Source organism: Anabrus simplex, chromosome 1, assembly GCF_040414725.1.
Source record: "Anabrus simplex isolate iqAnaSimp1 chromosome 1, ASM4041472v1, whole genome shotgun sequence".
Lineage (NCBI taxonomy): Eukaryota > Metazoa > Arthropoda > Insecta > Orthoptera > Tettigoniidae > Anabrus > Anabrus simplex.
Window position 1 is genome coordinate 1,262,983,768 of NC_090265.1, and position 18,692 is coordinate 1,263,002,459.

An 18,692-nucleotide genomic window follows, 5' to 3' on the forward strand; every position below is an offset into this window, starting at 1 on the left:
GAGCTACATTCAGAGATGACAAGTGGAAGAAGTGGATATGACAAGACCGACCTACATTATGTACTACCTGCCACATAAAGCCATAAAGAAATAAAAGTGTGGGACGACCAAGTGGAGAACAGAATTTGATGCCTCAGTTCATCAGGCTAATGCACCCTCTCTGAATGACTTGCTTGAAATGGGACCTAATCTCCTGCCAGAGACCCTCGCCATTATCCTGCGTTTCAGACTTTACCAACATGCAATCATTGCTGATATACAACAGGCATTCCTTCAGCTAGTCTCGATGAGAAAGACAGAGACCTTACCAGATTCCTATGGTACAGAGTGACTCAGGATGAAGGAGGACATTATCACACACTAACCTGCAGCCCATTCCTACTTTCTGCAACTATCAGGGAACATGCTGACACACACCGGCTATCATTTCCAAATGCTGCATCACTAATCAACAGCAACATCTTCATGGACGATATCCTTATTGGAACGATTGATGACATCAAGGTGATCACGATTTATTATGAACTCACTGCCTTGATGAAGATCATTAGCCTCCCCCTCACAAAACATCTGGAAGGTAGAAGGAAGAGACAGTATACTACAGACCCAAGTTCTAGGCATGAACTGGTGCACTTCAAGTGATTGTTTTTGTATAAATAAAGAAGAAATCCTGTGCAAAATTTCAGACGAACCAACGACAGAAAGACAGATTCTGAAGATCGCGAGCAGCTTGTATGACCCATGTGGCTTGTTAACGCCAGTATCACTCATCGGGAAGCGAATATTTCAGGATACTTGGTGTCGGGGTGTTCACTGGAATGAACTGTTACCTTCCGATCTTGCTGCTCAGTGGCACATGTGGATATCAACTCTCTCTTCTCTCTCACAAGTACGCATACCTCGTTAGATACATATCTCAAGGTAGATACCCAGATCCACGTGTTTTATTATGCTTCTGAGCGAGCCTATGGGGCAGCCGTGTATATTCGTACAACTAATGAGGGCGCTGTTCAAATTCATGTAGCCTGTAGTAAATCAACACTACCTCCAGTGAAGAAAGTAACTCTACCATGTCTTGAACTCCTAGCGGCATTAGTAGGAGAATGACTTCTACGATATTTCAACAAAATAACTGATTCTGATATCTCTCAAGCAATCTTATGGACAGATTCTACTGTGACATTTGGGTTGGATACTTGGCAATCCAAATCAATGGAAGACCTTTGTCTGTAACCGTGTGACGGAGATCCAATCTTATTCAGTGCCATCGCAATGGCGACACGGCTCAGGATCTGACAACCCTGCAGATAACCATATCTCGTGGAGTTCCTGCAGATCAGATACAATCCCTAAACATATGGTAGCATCGGCCATCTTGGGTAGTAAAGGCAGATTCTTACTGGCCTCGGAATCTGCCGTCACTTTCATCACTTCCAGAAACAAAGAATACTGCCCAACAAGTCATCCATGTGGATTTGCTGTTATCTATAATTAAGCGAGCAAAATTCAGTTCTTATGTACGCTTTTTGCATGTCACTGCTTGGATACTTCGCCTGGCACATGTTTTTTGTCACAAAGACTATGAAACTAGAGAACTCGCTGCTAAGGAACTTAGTCACACACAACTACTGGATACAGGGCATCCAAATCTACTGCTTTCCTGCAGAAATGAAAGCTCTAAAACCAACGCTCCTCTTCCAGAAGGATCCAAACTATGTTGCTACAATCCCTTTCTGGAAAATGGAATCCTGCAGCTTGGTGGGCGACTAGAAAATGCTGAACTTATCCATAAACAGCGTAATCTCATAATTCTTGATGGCGATCACCACTTCCCGCAATTGCTGATTAGGGGCACACACATTCGCCCCCATCATCAGGGAGTGCGAATCGTTCTGTCAGAACTCCAAACGAACTTCTCGATACTACAATTGTGCTGCGCCATTAAGAAGATCCTACACCGCTGCCTTCCTTGCATCACTGGACAAGCAATTGAGGCACAACTTCCACCGCAGCAAGTCAATTCCATAGAAAGCATTCGTGGTAAGAGGTATAGATTTTGCTGGACCGTTATACGTAAAGGAAGTGCACGCCGCACAAATATGCTACATTGTCCTCTTCACATCTGCAACTACCAGAGTGCTTTATTTAGAATTATGCCGAGAGCTCTGCACCGACAGTTATATACAGGTACTACAGAGGTTTGTGGCAAGATGTGGCATTCCGCACACTTTCTACTCGGACAACGCCCAGACGTGTCAGTGTTCAAAAAGAGAACTGTCTGGATTGTGGACAATGATCTCGCATACAAAGAATCGCCAGTATCTATCACAGCGTAGCATCCAATGGAAGTTCATTGCACCACGCGTGGCTTGGTGGGGAGGCTGGTAGGAAAGGATGATTTGCTCCACCAAGCGATATCTGTGGAATACTCTGGGACGTTCTTCAGTAGATCAAGATAGTTTTCAGGCGGTACTGAACCGTGCTGAACTCCAGACCACTGACTTAGGATGATGACGTGGATGTTCTTACTCCAGCACATTTCCTCGTCGGCGGACAAGTCACTGCACTACCCTCTGGACCTGAACCCCAGGCAAGCTCTCCCATTAAAGAATTCAGGTTCCAGCAGCAACTGGTGGATCATTTTTGGAAACGATGAAGTAAAGAGTACCTGCTGCAACTACAAAACTTCCACCAAATACGACACCCAAGGGGAACACTCCCTGTCGCCAGAGTAGGAGACACCGTCCTTCTGCAGGAAGATCACCGACCAAGTCATATATAAAATAAGGCTTGCGTCGTGGAGTTACATCATGGACAAGATGGACACGCCCGGACAGTTGCGCTCTCCAAGATGGACAGTGCTCGCATTGTCAGACCTCTTCAGCTGGTCATACCTCTGGAGGTTGACCAGGGTGGGGGAGATGTTGGGGATTTGAGATAAACAGATAAAGACACTACTTTCCAGGAGTGACATATCTTAAGATATCCTTTTATTCATTCATTATTTATTTACCATAAACCTTTACAATATCTGTGGAAGGCCAGGGGAAAAGGACAAGCCCCCTACACGTAGTGCCCCCTGACCTTTGAAATAATTATCTAAGTCCTAAACTAAAACAGTCACATACACTATTTACAGGTAAAGTAACAAAGTATAGCCTAATGTATACATATAAATTATAAACATTAAAGTTTTCCACATATTCAGTACATAGTTTTATTTACACTGCATGTATTTACATTACATGGGATTAGTTTCAACCTTACTCGGGGTCATCATCAGCCATATTTAAACACACAATATTTGACGAAATCCTAAAACATGTTTCTAATGAGCAGTAAGAACAGTATGAAACAAATATATAATTAACACTATGATGTGTGGTTGAATTAGGTGAAGTGCTATGGTGCTAAAAATGTTGCATATGAAAGTGAAATATTGCCAGTGACAATAGATGAGCAAGATATAATACAAGTACACAAATACGGTAAAAAGTCTGGGTATAGAAGTACAAATGAGATGCTCTATGTTGTGGATCATTTTGGGTTGAATTTTTAGACACATGGTGTTTCAGATAGAATTCAGTAGGTCCTGGCAGCACATTACGGTTGTGGACAGATAGTGTATACATATTTCTCATTTACACAATCTTTCACTCCCTGGTTCATTCTTCCACATATTCACATGCATTTTCTCACCACATGTGCTTCCTAACATAACATTTAACTATATTTACATTTCTGCACTTAATGTTGGCGGGGAAATCGTTCCTAAGCCGTGCTGAACGAGTAAAGAAACCTAGTTTGTAGGACTCATTTCGCGCAAAGGGAGGTATAAGACACACCCTTTTGCTTCTGCGGACAGAGCTGTAGGATAAAATGGTGAAATGTGAATGGCCCCTGTGAGGGACTTGTGTAAGAAGGTGATGTCGCTTTGTTTACACAAGGAGGCGATTGACGGGAGGGAAGACGGGCAGCTGTTCTTGTTAATTAGTCATTCAGCGCGACATTGGATTCCTTCTTGTTTGTGAAGGTTAGCTGCAGTGATAAGGTGCCAGGCAGGTAGACCATATGTTAGTATAGGTCTCACTAGTGTCAGGTAAGCCGCCCGTATAGCATTCGACTTGTACCCACGGAGGCTTCTGTGTGTAAAACCGAGCACCCCGGCAGCTTTTCATCTCACTTCCTCTCTTTGTGTGTTCCATTTTATTTGGTCAGAAATGGTTATTTCTAACAAATGCATGGTTTTAATTTGCTCAATATGTACATTATTAATGTTATATATACATTCTACTGGGTGTCGAGACCTACTTAACCTAATGTATTTACATTTGCCAGCATTAATGTTGAGACCGTTGACATAACACTACACTGCTGTAATGTCCAATTCCGACTGTAACTTCAGACAGTCATCTGCACGTTGTATATCCCTGTACATTACAGTGTCATCAGCATACTGGGCTATGGTTGAGGTCACACATTTTAGGTAAATTAGAGAGAAATACATTAAATAATAAAGGTCCCAAGACGGTGCCTTGATATTCTTCTGAGGTTACTTTAATGGTCGAAGATCGTACTCCATCAAACACAACACGTTGAGTTTGACCTCGAGAAATGACCTGTTACGTATGATCTGAGTGGTAGCCATTTGTAAATAATGTAGTTAAATAATAAAACAGTGTGCAACGTAAGGTATATGGTAACTTATTCTGCATCTATTCACAACAACATGCATGTCATAAGTTAGAAGGACATAATAAATAAATATTTTGATTTTCATCATCATTCAGATGGGGGAAAAGAGTCTTGAGCATGGTTATGCTATCGACTGGCAAGTTCTGTGGGTGAGATGGATAAAACACTGAAAAGACAGAGAGGTTGAGTTGGGGTGAGGAAGCTAAGCATCGATAAAAAGGTGAAATGTGATGGCCTGCTTGGATCTGCCCTATGCTTGAAAAGTAGTAAATAAAGGAGTCTCTGAATGCATGAAGGAAACGAGTCAGGTAATACTGATTAATATTTAAACCCTCATCAAATGTCTAGCCTTTGTATCACAGTAATAAGGATGTAATGAAACATTACGGATAGATGTCACACGCGTGGTAGACGGTGTGCGCTTGTCAATCGTCATTTGCTCCTCTATGTTTTTAATAGAAGTTGCCTACTTAATGGATAAATTTAAAGTTTTAATATATTGCAATGGCAGAAAAGAGCAAGAAAAATGAGATGCCTGACTATTGCAGTGTTCCAATGTTCCAAAATCAAAGTCATTTGTATTCATACCATCAGTTTCCTAAGAAGGAACCCTTCCGTGAAAAGTGGTTGCATGTGCTTTGTAGACAGGACCTAAGAAATAAAAGTGTGACCCGTTAACATCAAGGTCTGCTTGAAACATTTTGCAGTTGAAGATGTTGTCATTACTGAAACGAGTGAATAAGCTAATTCATTCTAATTAAGAAATAATTTTATAATAAGTTGGTGACGTTCAGGTTCTGATTAGTTAATATGGCCTATTTCAATAATTTTAGCTAGGCTGAGTAGCTCGGACAGTAGAACGCTGGCCTTATAAACACAACTTGTGGTCTCTTCTTCTTCTGCTTCTCCTCCTCCTCCTCAACTCTAAGCCAGGTTCGACCCTGGCTCAGTCTGGTGGTATTTGAAGGTGCTCAAATACATCAGCCTCGTGTTGGTAGATTTACTGGCACGTAAAAGAACTCCTGCGAGACAAAATTCCGGTACCTCAGCATCTCCGAAAACCGAAAAATTAGAAAGTGGGACATAAGAACAATAATATTCTTTATTATTATTATTAATATTATGATTATTCAATGAGCCTCTGTGGCTCAGGTGGCAGCGTGCCAGCCTCTTACCGTTCACTCGATGTGAGATTTGTGCTGGACAAAGTGGAGGCAGGACAGGTTCTTCTCTGGGTACTCTGGTTTTCCCTGTCATCTTTCATTCCAGTGACACCTCTAATTTCAGTTCATTTCATCGGTCAGTCATTAATCATTGCCCCAGAGGAGTGAGACAGGCTTTGGCAGCCGGCACAATTCCTATCCTCACCGCTAGATGGAGGCTTCATTCATTCCAATCCTGACCCGATCGAATGACTGGAAACAGGCTGAGGATTTTCATTTTTATTATTATTCATTAATTTAAGGAGAATGCTGTACCTTCGATATTTTCATGGAGTGGCCCCAACACCTTGGAAATAATCCCAAGAGCAAGAAGATTTAGAAGTAGGGAAGCAGCCATAACACCATGTGCGGTGGGGTACCCCTGAATCACAGAGTGACCTATAATTTGTCACTGGACCACCATCAATTTCAGACTTCCTGAACACGAAATAATTCATCAATTCCAAATTTGAAATATTGATATCTGTTGTATGATCTGAAATAAGGTCTTTAAACTTGTGCGCTGAAGGGAAATTCAATTCAGTAGTAGTGAATGTAGCCTCTGGTACTGCAGTCGTACCAATATTGTGCTTTATGTACACCTGTAACCTAAAATATATGTTTATCATGCACATTTTAGGCTACTTGCACTTAAGGAATTCAATCTTAACAAAAACACTTAAAGAAAAGGTTGCTACTTTTAGTCCTTCCCCTTCAATCAACTCTTGCTTCTTTCCAGATAAAATTTTCTGCCCTTTTCCTTCAGTTCTCTTTTCAAATCTGCAATCATTATTGCACCTATATTAGTTATCATCTCTTTCAAACATCAACAGAATGTGGTAATTTCATTTTCATGCAATTAAAGTAACGGTTTTGTTTTGATTACCATAAATTTAGAAATACTCCATGTAAGTCTCATGTAAAACAATCGAGAAGTGGAAAACACATACTGTGATTTACCATTACGCTGCCTAGAGGACAAGTTTTGAGTGATACATCCTATTGGTCAGTCGTTGGCTTTCTGTTTTCAAAAGAGTGAGTTCAATCCTAGCTGAGATTGGTAGCACTTGATGGTATTCAAATATGGCAGCTCCATCTCATTGCTTCCTTCTTATGGTGACAATGGGATAGGAGAGAGCTAGGAATGGGCAGGAAGGCCATGGCCTTAATTAAGGTACAGTACCAGCATTTGCCTGGTGTGAAATTAGAAAACCATGGAAAGCCATCTTCAAGGCTGCCGACAATGGAATTTGAACCCACTATTTCCTGAATGCAAGCTCACAGCTGCACGACCCTAACCGCATGGCAACTCGCTCGGTGAAAGATACATAAAAAAGAATCTTGTCTTCATTGCTTTTCCCAATCCATGGTGGAGTCATGGGTGGTAACTGTGTCACACATGTGGATTTGGCCTCATTTTATGGCCGGTTGCTCTGACACCAATCCTTTGTGGAAGGATATCTTTACTATTGCATGTTTTGTGTTGGTTGGTAATAGGGTGTGTTTCATTTTTATGAAGGTGAGTGTATTGAGACAGACACAAACACTCAGCCCCTGAGTCAGAGGAATTAACCACACATGGCTAAAATTCTCGATCTCGCTGGGAATCGAAACCAGGTCATTCCTAACCAAAAGCAGTGATGCTGCTCATTCAACCAGGGATCTGGTCCAGAGGTACATTAAATCGTTATTGTTATTATTTTATTTATTTATTATTTGCTAATCAGCCAACTAGGGACCACGATAAGTTTCATTATACATTCTGGCGTTTACTCAGTTTTTGACTGATCCAGTAGGTTTGCATTAGCTTGCTGTGTTGAGCACGGTGTTCGTCGGACCACTTTGCACCAGTTGTCCATATCACATCCTGAAAAGTCCTGAAAGTTACAATGCTTGTTCAGTTGAACTTCTTACAAAATTGTACAAAATTATTTTAATCCTCCACACAGTCAACACAGTTGGTGTACATTTTTCTGGTTGGATAACACAATATGGATGCTTACGTACTTCCAGCCTGATGTTAATGATGCGTTTGGTAGTCCTGCTATAAACCTTCCCACACAAACAGGGATATGGTACACTGCTGCACTAACGAAAGAATATTATTTAACTCTCACACTGTACATACTAGCAATAAATACACAAATTCTGGGATATATAAACTGGAATGTCAGGGATGCAGGTCAAGTTATGTTGGACAAACTGGTAGGAAATTCCTCGTAAAGTATACAGAACATCGCAGCGCTTTAAAATATAATATTTTCTCTACCATTAGTAACCATCACAAAGACTACAATTACAATTATACTACAATAGATCAAGACCTAAAAATTCTACAACGTGAACAAAAATGTCCACTACTCTACATTTTAGAGAATTTTTACATCAGTATGGATCAATATAAGAACCCATCCTTCAACTTAAATGAGAAAATGAAACAATAAACATTATATGGGAAACGTTTATTCCAATCATTTGTAGAAAAAAACAGGAACATATGAACTCACAATTATTACACTCGGTTTCAGTCGCCGCCCCCATTATTCCACACACTCCCATTTTCCCGCAAGCCCCGCCCTACTTCCCCACTCCACTTCCTTGTAGCAACACGTCTTGGGTCTTGACTGCGGGAGCAAGTCAGTTGAGAGCTGGACTCCGTAGTCAGAGATCACGGATGATACAAGTGGGCCACGTAATGTAAGTTAATTTTCATTCTTTATAACTTCATCTAAATGTTGTTCCTGTTAGTCACCATTTTTCAATCCTAATTCGATTTGTATTATCCATTTTACAGACTAAGTAATCAGACGTTTCAACTTCAATAATGCTTATGTATATCAGCCCATGTTGGAACACAACAACTAAGCCAACAGTATACAGATACCAGTTGAACCACACGCTTACCTCAGTAGAAGTGAGTCCTTCTCAGCACATCGGGGCCAATAATATTCATTACTACAAAGAGCTTTACCATTACGGCCCCGAGTTGACTTTAAATTCTGAAGCATTCAATGTATACACCATTTAAGAAATGCATATCCTGACCTAACAATCTTTCATCAAGAAATACTTTAAATCAAGAGTGCTATTCACAACAGTGATCATTTAAGAATTTATAAAGCGCAACTGTTATTCTCAAGAACATTATCAAGAGTTTAATGGACAATTCAACTGTTTTTATTGATCATATGACTTATAATTTTAACAAAATTTGCTAAGATTGTATTTTAAATGTCGTACCATACTCCAATGTTTCTTAATGTGTCTTGCCAATTTTAATTCTGATATATGACTATTAATTTATTACAGCTGGTGATGTCCCTTAGGGAACGAAACATGTACTAATATAATAAATGATAAATTGTATTGAATAGGCGGATCACTTGTTTATAATATTTAAGTTCATTTTAAATATTCTCTATTTGATACATTCTTCCTCATATTCAGTGGACAAGCGACTGGTTTCCTCATTCCAACTCTGGAATGTAATCCTTCTGATAGCCTCAAGGAATGGTTTATTTTGTGGCAGATTTTATTAGTCCAACACACCTCCCATAATGTCCTGAAGTTTGACCTATCCATCTAATATTGGCATCTGTGTACAATACATACGCATTCCAGTCAGCTTTTTTAAAGTTCCAGTGAGGTTTGGGTATAGACCTAATTACAGGTATCTGCAGGTCAATTTTGTAAATTATGGGTCTGTGTTGACTTAGAGGGAAATTTTTCAGTACCTGCCTGTGTACTTGGGAAGTCATGAGATTAGAAGAAATGAAACAGAGATCGGGTGAATAGTCTTTATTCCAATGGCCAGAGTGGGATGTCCCTATATCCTTAGCATTGTAAACTAGCTTAAGGTGTCTCGTGTTCATCCATTCAAACAGTCTGTTACCATTCTCTTCACACTCATCATATCCCCATAAGCTGTAGTGGCTGTTGAAGTCCCCAATGATTGCTATTTTCTGTAGGTACCAATATGATAGGATCTATCCAGTTGACTGTAGATGGCTTATATATATTATTTATCACAACATTCTGCAGTTGTATAGATAAGGAGGAGAAAGTTTCATTCACAACATTTTCAAGTACATCATAGTTCACTATATCTTTCCTTACCAAAGTGGCGAAGCCATACCTAGAATGATTTACTGCTGTTGCTAATTGGTATCCTGGAATTTTACCCCTACAGTTTGGTTGGATGTCATCTTCTGTATGAATTTCTTGAAGCACAGCTACATCCATGGAGTGATCCAGAAGGATTTTGGATAATTATTCACTTTTTGCCTTACTGGTGCCTTCGATGTTAAGTCGGCAGATTGTTAACTGAGAGCTGAAGGTTCGGGCATGGAAATGAGAGTACTCAGGACTGTTTTTACTATTATTTAAGTTGATTTCTCAATTGTCATAGCCGTGAGGCCCAGTAGGGCAGTACGGCAGCATCTTGTTGTTGCTCTGATAGTACCACCCGGAGGACACGTGTAGGGTACTTTAAGGTTAAACCTATGGATATTGAGCAACGTTGTCCCCCAGTTATGTACTGTATAGTAGGCATGGCAGATCCTGCACCGAGGTTGATAGATGACATTTTTGGTAAAATTGTTTGCTTTGCTTTTTAATGGTTAGATTTTATTCCTATGGGGTAATGTGAAGGAGGTTATGAGATGTTGTCAAGACTACAAAATACAAAGGATATGCTCTTCACTATCTCAGAAAGAGATTGTGGTGGTGCTGATTATTGTTTTTACAACTGAGAACAATCCTGTCTCAGGAAGACACATGTTAGAGAAAGGCATTCCTTCCATACATCCCAACGATTATGGATAGAATTCGCTAGACTTTAAAGCATTTGATACAGTATTAGGGCAGTCTTTACAGCCACAAATGAAATATCCCTGGTGTTATACCCAGCTAAAGACCCTCCTATGCAGCACTGTACCATATCCCTGTTTGTGTGGGAAGGTTTATAGCAGGCAGGACTACCAAACGCATCATTAACATCAAGCTGGAAGTACTCTGCTCGTGTCATATCTTCCTAACAAGAACAAATGCACAGTAGCTGAGATGTCAGTATATTCACAATGAGAAGGGGGGCTAATATCCTGGAAGTACAATATGGATATTGTGTTGTCTGTCTGTTAAGTCATCAGCCCAGAGGCTGGTTGGATCCTCAAATAGCTCCACCAAAGGTTATGCGGTTATAAGGAAACCACAACAACCAATGGCAGCACCAAAATGAGGCGTACTAGGCAAGACGAGGAGTGAGGTAGTTTGCCATTGCTTTCCTCACTGGGTCAGAAAGTGCTATTGCAGCACAACTGACCCTATGAGCAACACCTTTCATAACACTCAGATGCACTAGTCGTGCTCTGAATGTCAATACTCAGCACCACCCATACCCCAGCAGCTTCCATATTGTCACAGCCATGGATGAGACTGGGACTTCGGTGAAAGCTACACTTTATTCTGGCCTGTGCCAAGAGATGGATGCAAAAGTACTGTATCCATCAAGAAATGGCAGCAGGCAAGATATTGTGTTATCCAACCAGAAAAATGTACACCTATTGTGTTGACTGTGTGGTTTGAGTAATCCAGCTGTGACTTTGCATTTAGGAAATAATGTGTTTGAACCACACTGTCAACAGTCCTGTAGATGGTTTTCCATTTTTTCCCATTTTCACACCAGACGAATTCTGGGGGCTGTACCTTAATTAAGGTCAGGCCGCTTTCTTCCCAGACCTAGCCCTTCCTTATCACATTGTCATAAAAAAATCTTGCTGAGTCAGTGCAACGTTAAAAGAACTTGCAAAGGACAAAATAATTGTACAGTTGCAGAGTGCTTTCTCCTTGATCACAAAATAAGATTTGAGGAAACTGCCTGCCACCATCATGAATGTGTTTACCAAGAAGCTATGGAGATAATGAAACACAACAACTGTTTCACCAAGAAAAAGACTACAGATTAATCGAATTTTGACGACCATTGCTACCTACTAGACGATGTAAGAATGACTGCATTGGCCACACTGATAACCTTCTTATTGTTATAGAAGTACAGGAACACACTCTGCTCGTGTCATATCTTCCTAACAAGAACAACTGCATAGTAGCTGAGATTTCAGTGTATTCACAATGAGAAGGGGGGCTAATATCCTGAAAGATGGCCAGAACTGGTCAATTAAAAATGTTTGTGTATTAGTAAGGTATACTTGTTATGTTTAATATTTGATATATCTTTCGTGCCAGGAATTTAGAGTATAAGTTTTCATAGTACAAGTCACTGATTTAATTTTGAACAGTTCACAGGAGAAAACAATTATAAAAAATTTAATATACATTTTTCTGAAATATGTTGATATAGGCGTATTTGTTTCAAACCCTCTGCATTTAATACTGTCCCTGGTTTTTAAACTTCAAACTTACGTCCTGAAATGCAGCGACGTTTGACTTATACTTTTTAGCCCTGGCACAAAAAATATACAGTAATACATAAGTTAATTGTCAAAAAATTCTGCAAAGATTTTTATCTATATAGGTTTTTGGCCAGGAGATTCTCATGAGTTTGGCTTTCTGTCATTCCATCACCGAGGCCACTTACTGGATCGTCTTGATTCTTTTGGTGATATTGATCAAGAAGAAGCTCTACATGTGCAAGCAATACTTGCATCATATGGTTGGCTCTTTCCTCAGGCTTGTTACCAAGGTAACTAGATGTGAATTAGTACTATAATTTTAAGCCATACTTATTTGTTCTGTATAGCAATTGGAGAAATATTTTGCCACTTTTTGGAAGGAAGAGAGAGTAGAAAATAAGCATATGATATTTTGCCAATTATCTGAAAAAAGGTTTTTCAAAATACGGTACATCACATTTTATATTTATCTTTGCATATTATTTTTGTAGGATCTAAACATAAGAAATGTAGCATATTCCATAAAAATATGAAAATGGAATATTCTGGAAGAAAACTTTCTGTCTCGGGTAGTTAATAAGAGATTTGCCCATATGTTTTCTTATATTCATATACAGTCACAGATAGCTTTGAGCGCAGTCCATTATTGACAGCAAATCCACTCTCATACAAAACTTGTTGAGTTACAAAGCTTTAATGTAAAGGTTCCATATTGCTTGCTAAGTGGTATTCCTTTTTTCAGCAGTTTTCTAAAACAGTTAGTCATTGCACTGCATTTACTGGTGAGTAGAATAAAATATAATATTCAAGTTTAAAAACTTCATGTTAATTACGTATTGAACCGAGAATCTACATTTAGATTAAAATACAGTAGAAGTCCGTTATAGCGAGAATCCATAACAGCGAAAAATTTACTCGCTATAACGGATTGTCGTTATATCCGATTTTTGTATAAAAGTCGGAAAACCCTTCATGCACTTTAAAATCGGTATGAAACGGCAATCAGTTTGTTCAAAACTTGCGCTTCCGTAGATGATGTCCACACTACGGCTTACTTGTTTGTTATTTTTCGTAATCCGATACTACGTGAAAGTAAATGTTTAATTTCATTCTAAAAAAAAATATAGTACCGTATATCTCCGAATCCAAGATGAACCCCACTTTTTCCTTCAAAAAATTTTAATCAGGCTCAAAAAGAAGTTTGTAAAATCATATGAATGCCTTGTCTTACAGTAGGCCTACGCATTTTTTGACTAGTTTTAGACGCCGAACATTGACTTTCGTCACACCGTATTTCTTTATTTTTGGCGGCTGCAGAATTATTTATTTCCACGTTTTTAAGGACCATTAATTCAACATTGGCATCATAATACCGAAGAGAACTCGTTGAAAATTTTCCGGCAATACCTATTCCATGCGTCTCTACAATACAACGATCCATCAGGAAATTATTCTTGCTGTTGATAAAACTGTTACTTTTACGCAGCGTCAGATATAACCGGCTGCCGCTACACGAACGTCTCGTTGTCGGGTTCGGCCAAATTCAGCGGCTAGCGATGTATTGGCCTAATCGCGAACGTTGAAAGTCAACGAACGAGTTTATTGCGCCACGGTGTGGCCATTCCGCCCTTGTGTTTTGCGTGCACATACCTCACAATTTCATCTTCAACTTCTTTAAAGCGTCCTTGTCGCGGACCACTGAATGTATTTTTTGTACAGTACACATTTTTGTAGCTCTTTGTCTTCACGCTAACGCTAAAGATTGGCTTTAGTTAGGCCTATGCCGTATTTACTTGCGGCTGCACAATTATTCTACATTATCGTGTGTTTAATAAACATTAACTTATAATTGGCATCATAATATCAACTAGAACCCGTTGAAAATTTGCCGGCAATACCTTTTCCACGTATCTTTACAATACGACTATCCATCACGAAAATATTCCTGCTGTCTATAAACCTTAATTTTACTGAGCGTCAAGTACAATAGACGCGTTATGACTCTGCCACTGAGTAGCTATGGCTTTTCTAAGAATTCGAAGGGTCGCGGTCGTTTATTGTCAACGAGTTGTGTGCGCGTGTGAAAAGAAGCAGCGTGGTTACCGCGGTAGTTGCCAGTGGTATCCATTAACTTACTGTTCGGCCACGAATGCAACAACCCTTGAGTTTTCGCATGAGATTCTGAGGGAAAAACATTCTTGGATTCGGAGAAATACGGTATCATTCCAGAGACTTCTGTGGCAAACACCTCAGCTTTCTTCTTCAAACAGCGTCACCTAACCTATCCGTATATGTAGTCTATCATGAAAACATATTTGAAACGCATGTAGAGAAATAACCTCCTCGCGAAAAATTTACATGTAAATAGCCATAACTAGACGCGAGAAGATATGTAATATTCTCTGAAATCAGTGATGTACTCTGCTATATCTTGAGGTGTATGACATTATTACTTTATTTCCGTATATAACATTAAAATTAAGATATCGTTTACTTCAGTCTTTATTTTTAACGAGTTAACAACTACTATCGGCCACATTATTTACGCATTTATTACGAAAACGTGTTTTCCTCTTTCATTTCGAATTTTCTTTAGAGAACAGCAGTCAATGGGTATTACTAATAAACTCCAACGTCGCCTTTGAATGTCAACGAGAGAGCTCGCAAATACACAAAGTGAGAAAACTATACCGTACCGATGATGATCGATAGCATTTTGTTGCAAACGTTTCAGTTTTCTTATTCAAACAGCGTCACGTATCCTAACTTAACTGTACTATACGTATGATGAAAACACACTTCAAGCGCCAGTAGGGAAATTATACCTTTCTCGCTATAAATTTTCATAATAGCCTTTCCGTAATTTAACCAGACGCGACAAAATATAAACTAACCTCTGAAATCAATTAAGCACTCTGCCAAATCTCAAGGTGTATCCCATTCTTACTTAATTGCAGTATTTAGCCTCAAAATTAAGCGGCAGTTTAGTCAGCCTTATATTTAACGAGTTAACAACCGTTATCGGACACGTTATTTACGCATTTATTACGAAAGTATGTTCTCTTTCATTTCGAATTTTCTTTACGGAACAACTGTCGACGGATATTACTAATCAACTCCGACATCGCCTTCGAATGTCGACGAGAGAAATCGCTAGTGCACATAGCGAGGAAACGATGCCGAAGGTAATCGATCGCATGCAATATCATCGCTGGGGTGCATAAATATCGGTAACGGAACAAATTGCGCGCGCTTAATCGCTCGTAATAACGGATGCGCCAGTGATAAGGTTCTCGCTGTAACCGAAGGACGATACACAGTTTAAGATAGGAATTTTGAAGGGACAGAAAAATGTTGTAGCTATAACGGAGTTCTCGTTATATGCCGTACTCGCTATAGCGGACTTCTACTGTATAATACATCCCCTATCCCTAGTTCCGGATCACTAGGACCTGGGAAGAGAGTAATCATTTATTGCAGTCCAAATTATTTTTGATACATGCATGATTTTATTACAATTAATTTAGCCTATCTATTACTGCCTTAAATATTACAATTATGCCTAGTTACTAATTACACCCAATCTCTATAAATTGTAGTTTCTAAGATCTTATTTTTTTATTTTTGTACTAGACATTAACGTTATTATATAGTCTAGGAGAACATGCATCTTACCCCTATTAATTCGTGTTAGTTCAGGTATTTATTTGTGTCACTAGTCTGAACAATGCTATCCTTAACTTATAATAGACATTATGAATTAATTGAATGACTGTATGAATGAATGAATGCATAAGTGATTGAATGAGTTGAATGCTCTCCGCCTACATCTACAGAACCAGGTTGAGTGGCTCAGATGATTGAGGTGATGGCCTTCTGACCCCAACTTGGCAGGTTCGATCCTGGCTCAGTCTGGTGGTATTTGAAGGTGCTCAGATATGTTAGCCTTGTGTTGGTAGATTTACTGGCATGTTAAAGAACTCCTGCTGGACTAAATTCTGGCATCTTGGCGTCTCCGAAATCCGTAAAATAGTTGGATGTCAAGTCAATGTCGTCATCATCATCATTAGGAACATTCCATGTGGATGAATGCATGCATGAATAAATGACTTGTAATCATGCATGTATGAAAAGAGGTCTCTTCCAGTCACAGATAACCACTAACTGGAGAGAGAGCTTTTAATATTAAATGAGTGAATGAATGAATGAGTGACTGGCTGGATGAATGAATTGCCTGATTGGATTGGATTTCATGAGTGGATGAACACTCCTCTCTCCCATTCATGGATGGTACTGGTGAGTATGTTGAGTGTGTTGTGATTATTGATTTGTAAATATTATAAACTTGTAACGGAAACATGTGTGATGTTGAAGTATGTGTAGGAAGATCAGCTCTAATCATCATCGTCTGAAGATGCTAGTGTTGCACAGGTTTGTGAAATCATGTGTTAAATAATAATGCTATGATAGTTTAGAAGGTAGCAGAAGAATACATTTCGAGATTATCATTTTATGACACTCACATGGAAAAATTGAAGACCGTGTCATAAAGCTGTATAGTTCGTTCCAAGAATCCCTGATTCAGGATCAGAAAGACATTCTCATTTGTCAGGAATATTTGGATTGAATGAATGAGAACAAGAAGTTTCTGAAAATGGTTATAATTAATGAGAAGTCATGGGTTTATGATATGATATTGAGATGTAAATACAGTTTTTTTAAATGTTGCACTAACACATCAAAGGTTTACGGCGATGGAGGGAAGGAAAAGGTCTAGGATTGGAAAGGTAGCGGCCGTGGCCTTAATTGAGGTACAGACTGGTGCAAAAATGGGAAGCCACAGAAAACCATCTTCAGAGCTCCTGACGGTGGGATTCGAACCCACTATCTGCTGATTGCAAGCTCACAGCTGCGTGACCCTAACCCCGTGACCAACTTGCTTGATGTAAATATAGATGGATTGGAAAATATTTATTAAGATCAACAGGTAGGTTATATGTGTAAACGATAACTTTTTAAAATAATTTAGTGGTACCATTATTATGCATCATCCATTTGTACGTTATTGACAATCTGTTGTTATATTTTGATATCCTTAAGTGCTAAGAGAAGATGTTAAGAAAAGAAGAGTGCCTAAATAATGGAAAAATAACTCCTGGAGTCTGCACCAGGATGGTATTCCAGTAATGCATTACTAATGAATGATGATTAATGAATTTCGATCCGGGAGATAGTGGATTCGAACCCCACTGTTGGCAGCCCCGAAGATGGTTTTCCATGGTTTCCCATTTTCATACCAGGCAAATGCTGGGGCTGTACCTTAATTAAGGCCATGGCTGGTTCCTTCCCATTCCTAGGCCTTTCCCGTTCCATCATCGCCATAAGACCTATCTGTGTCGGTGCAAAAAAAAAAAATTTCGGGTGAAATTGAGGATAAATGTGCTTGCTTATCCATGATACTTTCTGGCAGATTTTTTCTATTTCCTTAACTTCATTTCTGTAGACAAAATATCCCAACTAACGTCAGTCATAACCCGCCATCCCATATACACAACTGTAGACAGCCGTATGTAGTGAGGGATAGTGGTGAACCGAATGAGTGGAGAGGGAAGGCGAGGCAAGACAGCTGCTGACTGTGAGCGCTGATGTGTGCCGGCATGTACTGTACAATTCAGGGCATGCACCGCCAACTTGGAGCTCCCAAATGTCCCCTCAAAAAGAACCAGCAAAAACTTAGACTTCCACTACCTGTTTCAGCTTAAAAAGACCTTCATGAATATGTGAAAATCAAACACAAATTCGCCGTCCGACTTCGCACCGTTCCCTTGTAAGTCCCCGTGCAGTTGCTCACAATCCTGCAACTCATTTAATACTCTGTACTGTTTAACATCTTCCACAAATAGCCTTATCTGTGATTCCAGTTCTTTACCCATATCACATACATTAAAAAACCTCTATATATGTATGTTACGTTATGTACGTTCAGCCTGAGGGCTGGTTGGAACCTCAACAGCTCCACCATTAGCTGTCATAGATGGCCTAGGCTTCACTGAAGAAGCGTACTAGGGAAATGAGGAGTGAGTTTGTTTCCTATTGCTTTCTTCACTGAGCCAGAAGTTGTTATTACATATCAGTCTGCCAAGCCCATTGAAATGCATGAACCAACCATCCCTATGAGCAACATTTTCACACCATTTATAGCAGGGTCTGGCTATACACGTAATGGCATTACTAGCATCACTCATATTGTCAAAGCCAAGGACAAGACACACAGATCAATGAAAGTAACAAAATTGTTCTAGCCCATACCAAAAGACATAGTGCTCTGTAAACACTAGGTCTCGTTAGCAGAATTGATGGTTATGAATTTCATGTTTTTGGTCCG

At 39.5% G+C, this 18,692-nt stretch overlaps 1 protein-coding gene across 1 annotated transcript in view; it reads left to right on the forward strand.

Moving 5' to 3' along the window:
- Positions 1 to 18,692, forward strand: part of mRpS30 (mitochondrial ribosomal protein S30) — a 116,010-nt gene that overhangs the window by 59,590 nt on the left and 37,728 nt on the right. The window contains exon 4 of the mRNA XM_067137671.2: positions 12,430 to 12,597. Coding sequence (XP_066993772.2) covers positions 12,430 to 12,597 — 168 coding nt within the window. The remainder of the gene's footprint in view (positions 1 to 12,429; positions 12,598 to 18,692) is intronic.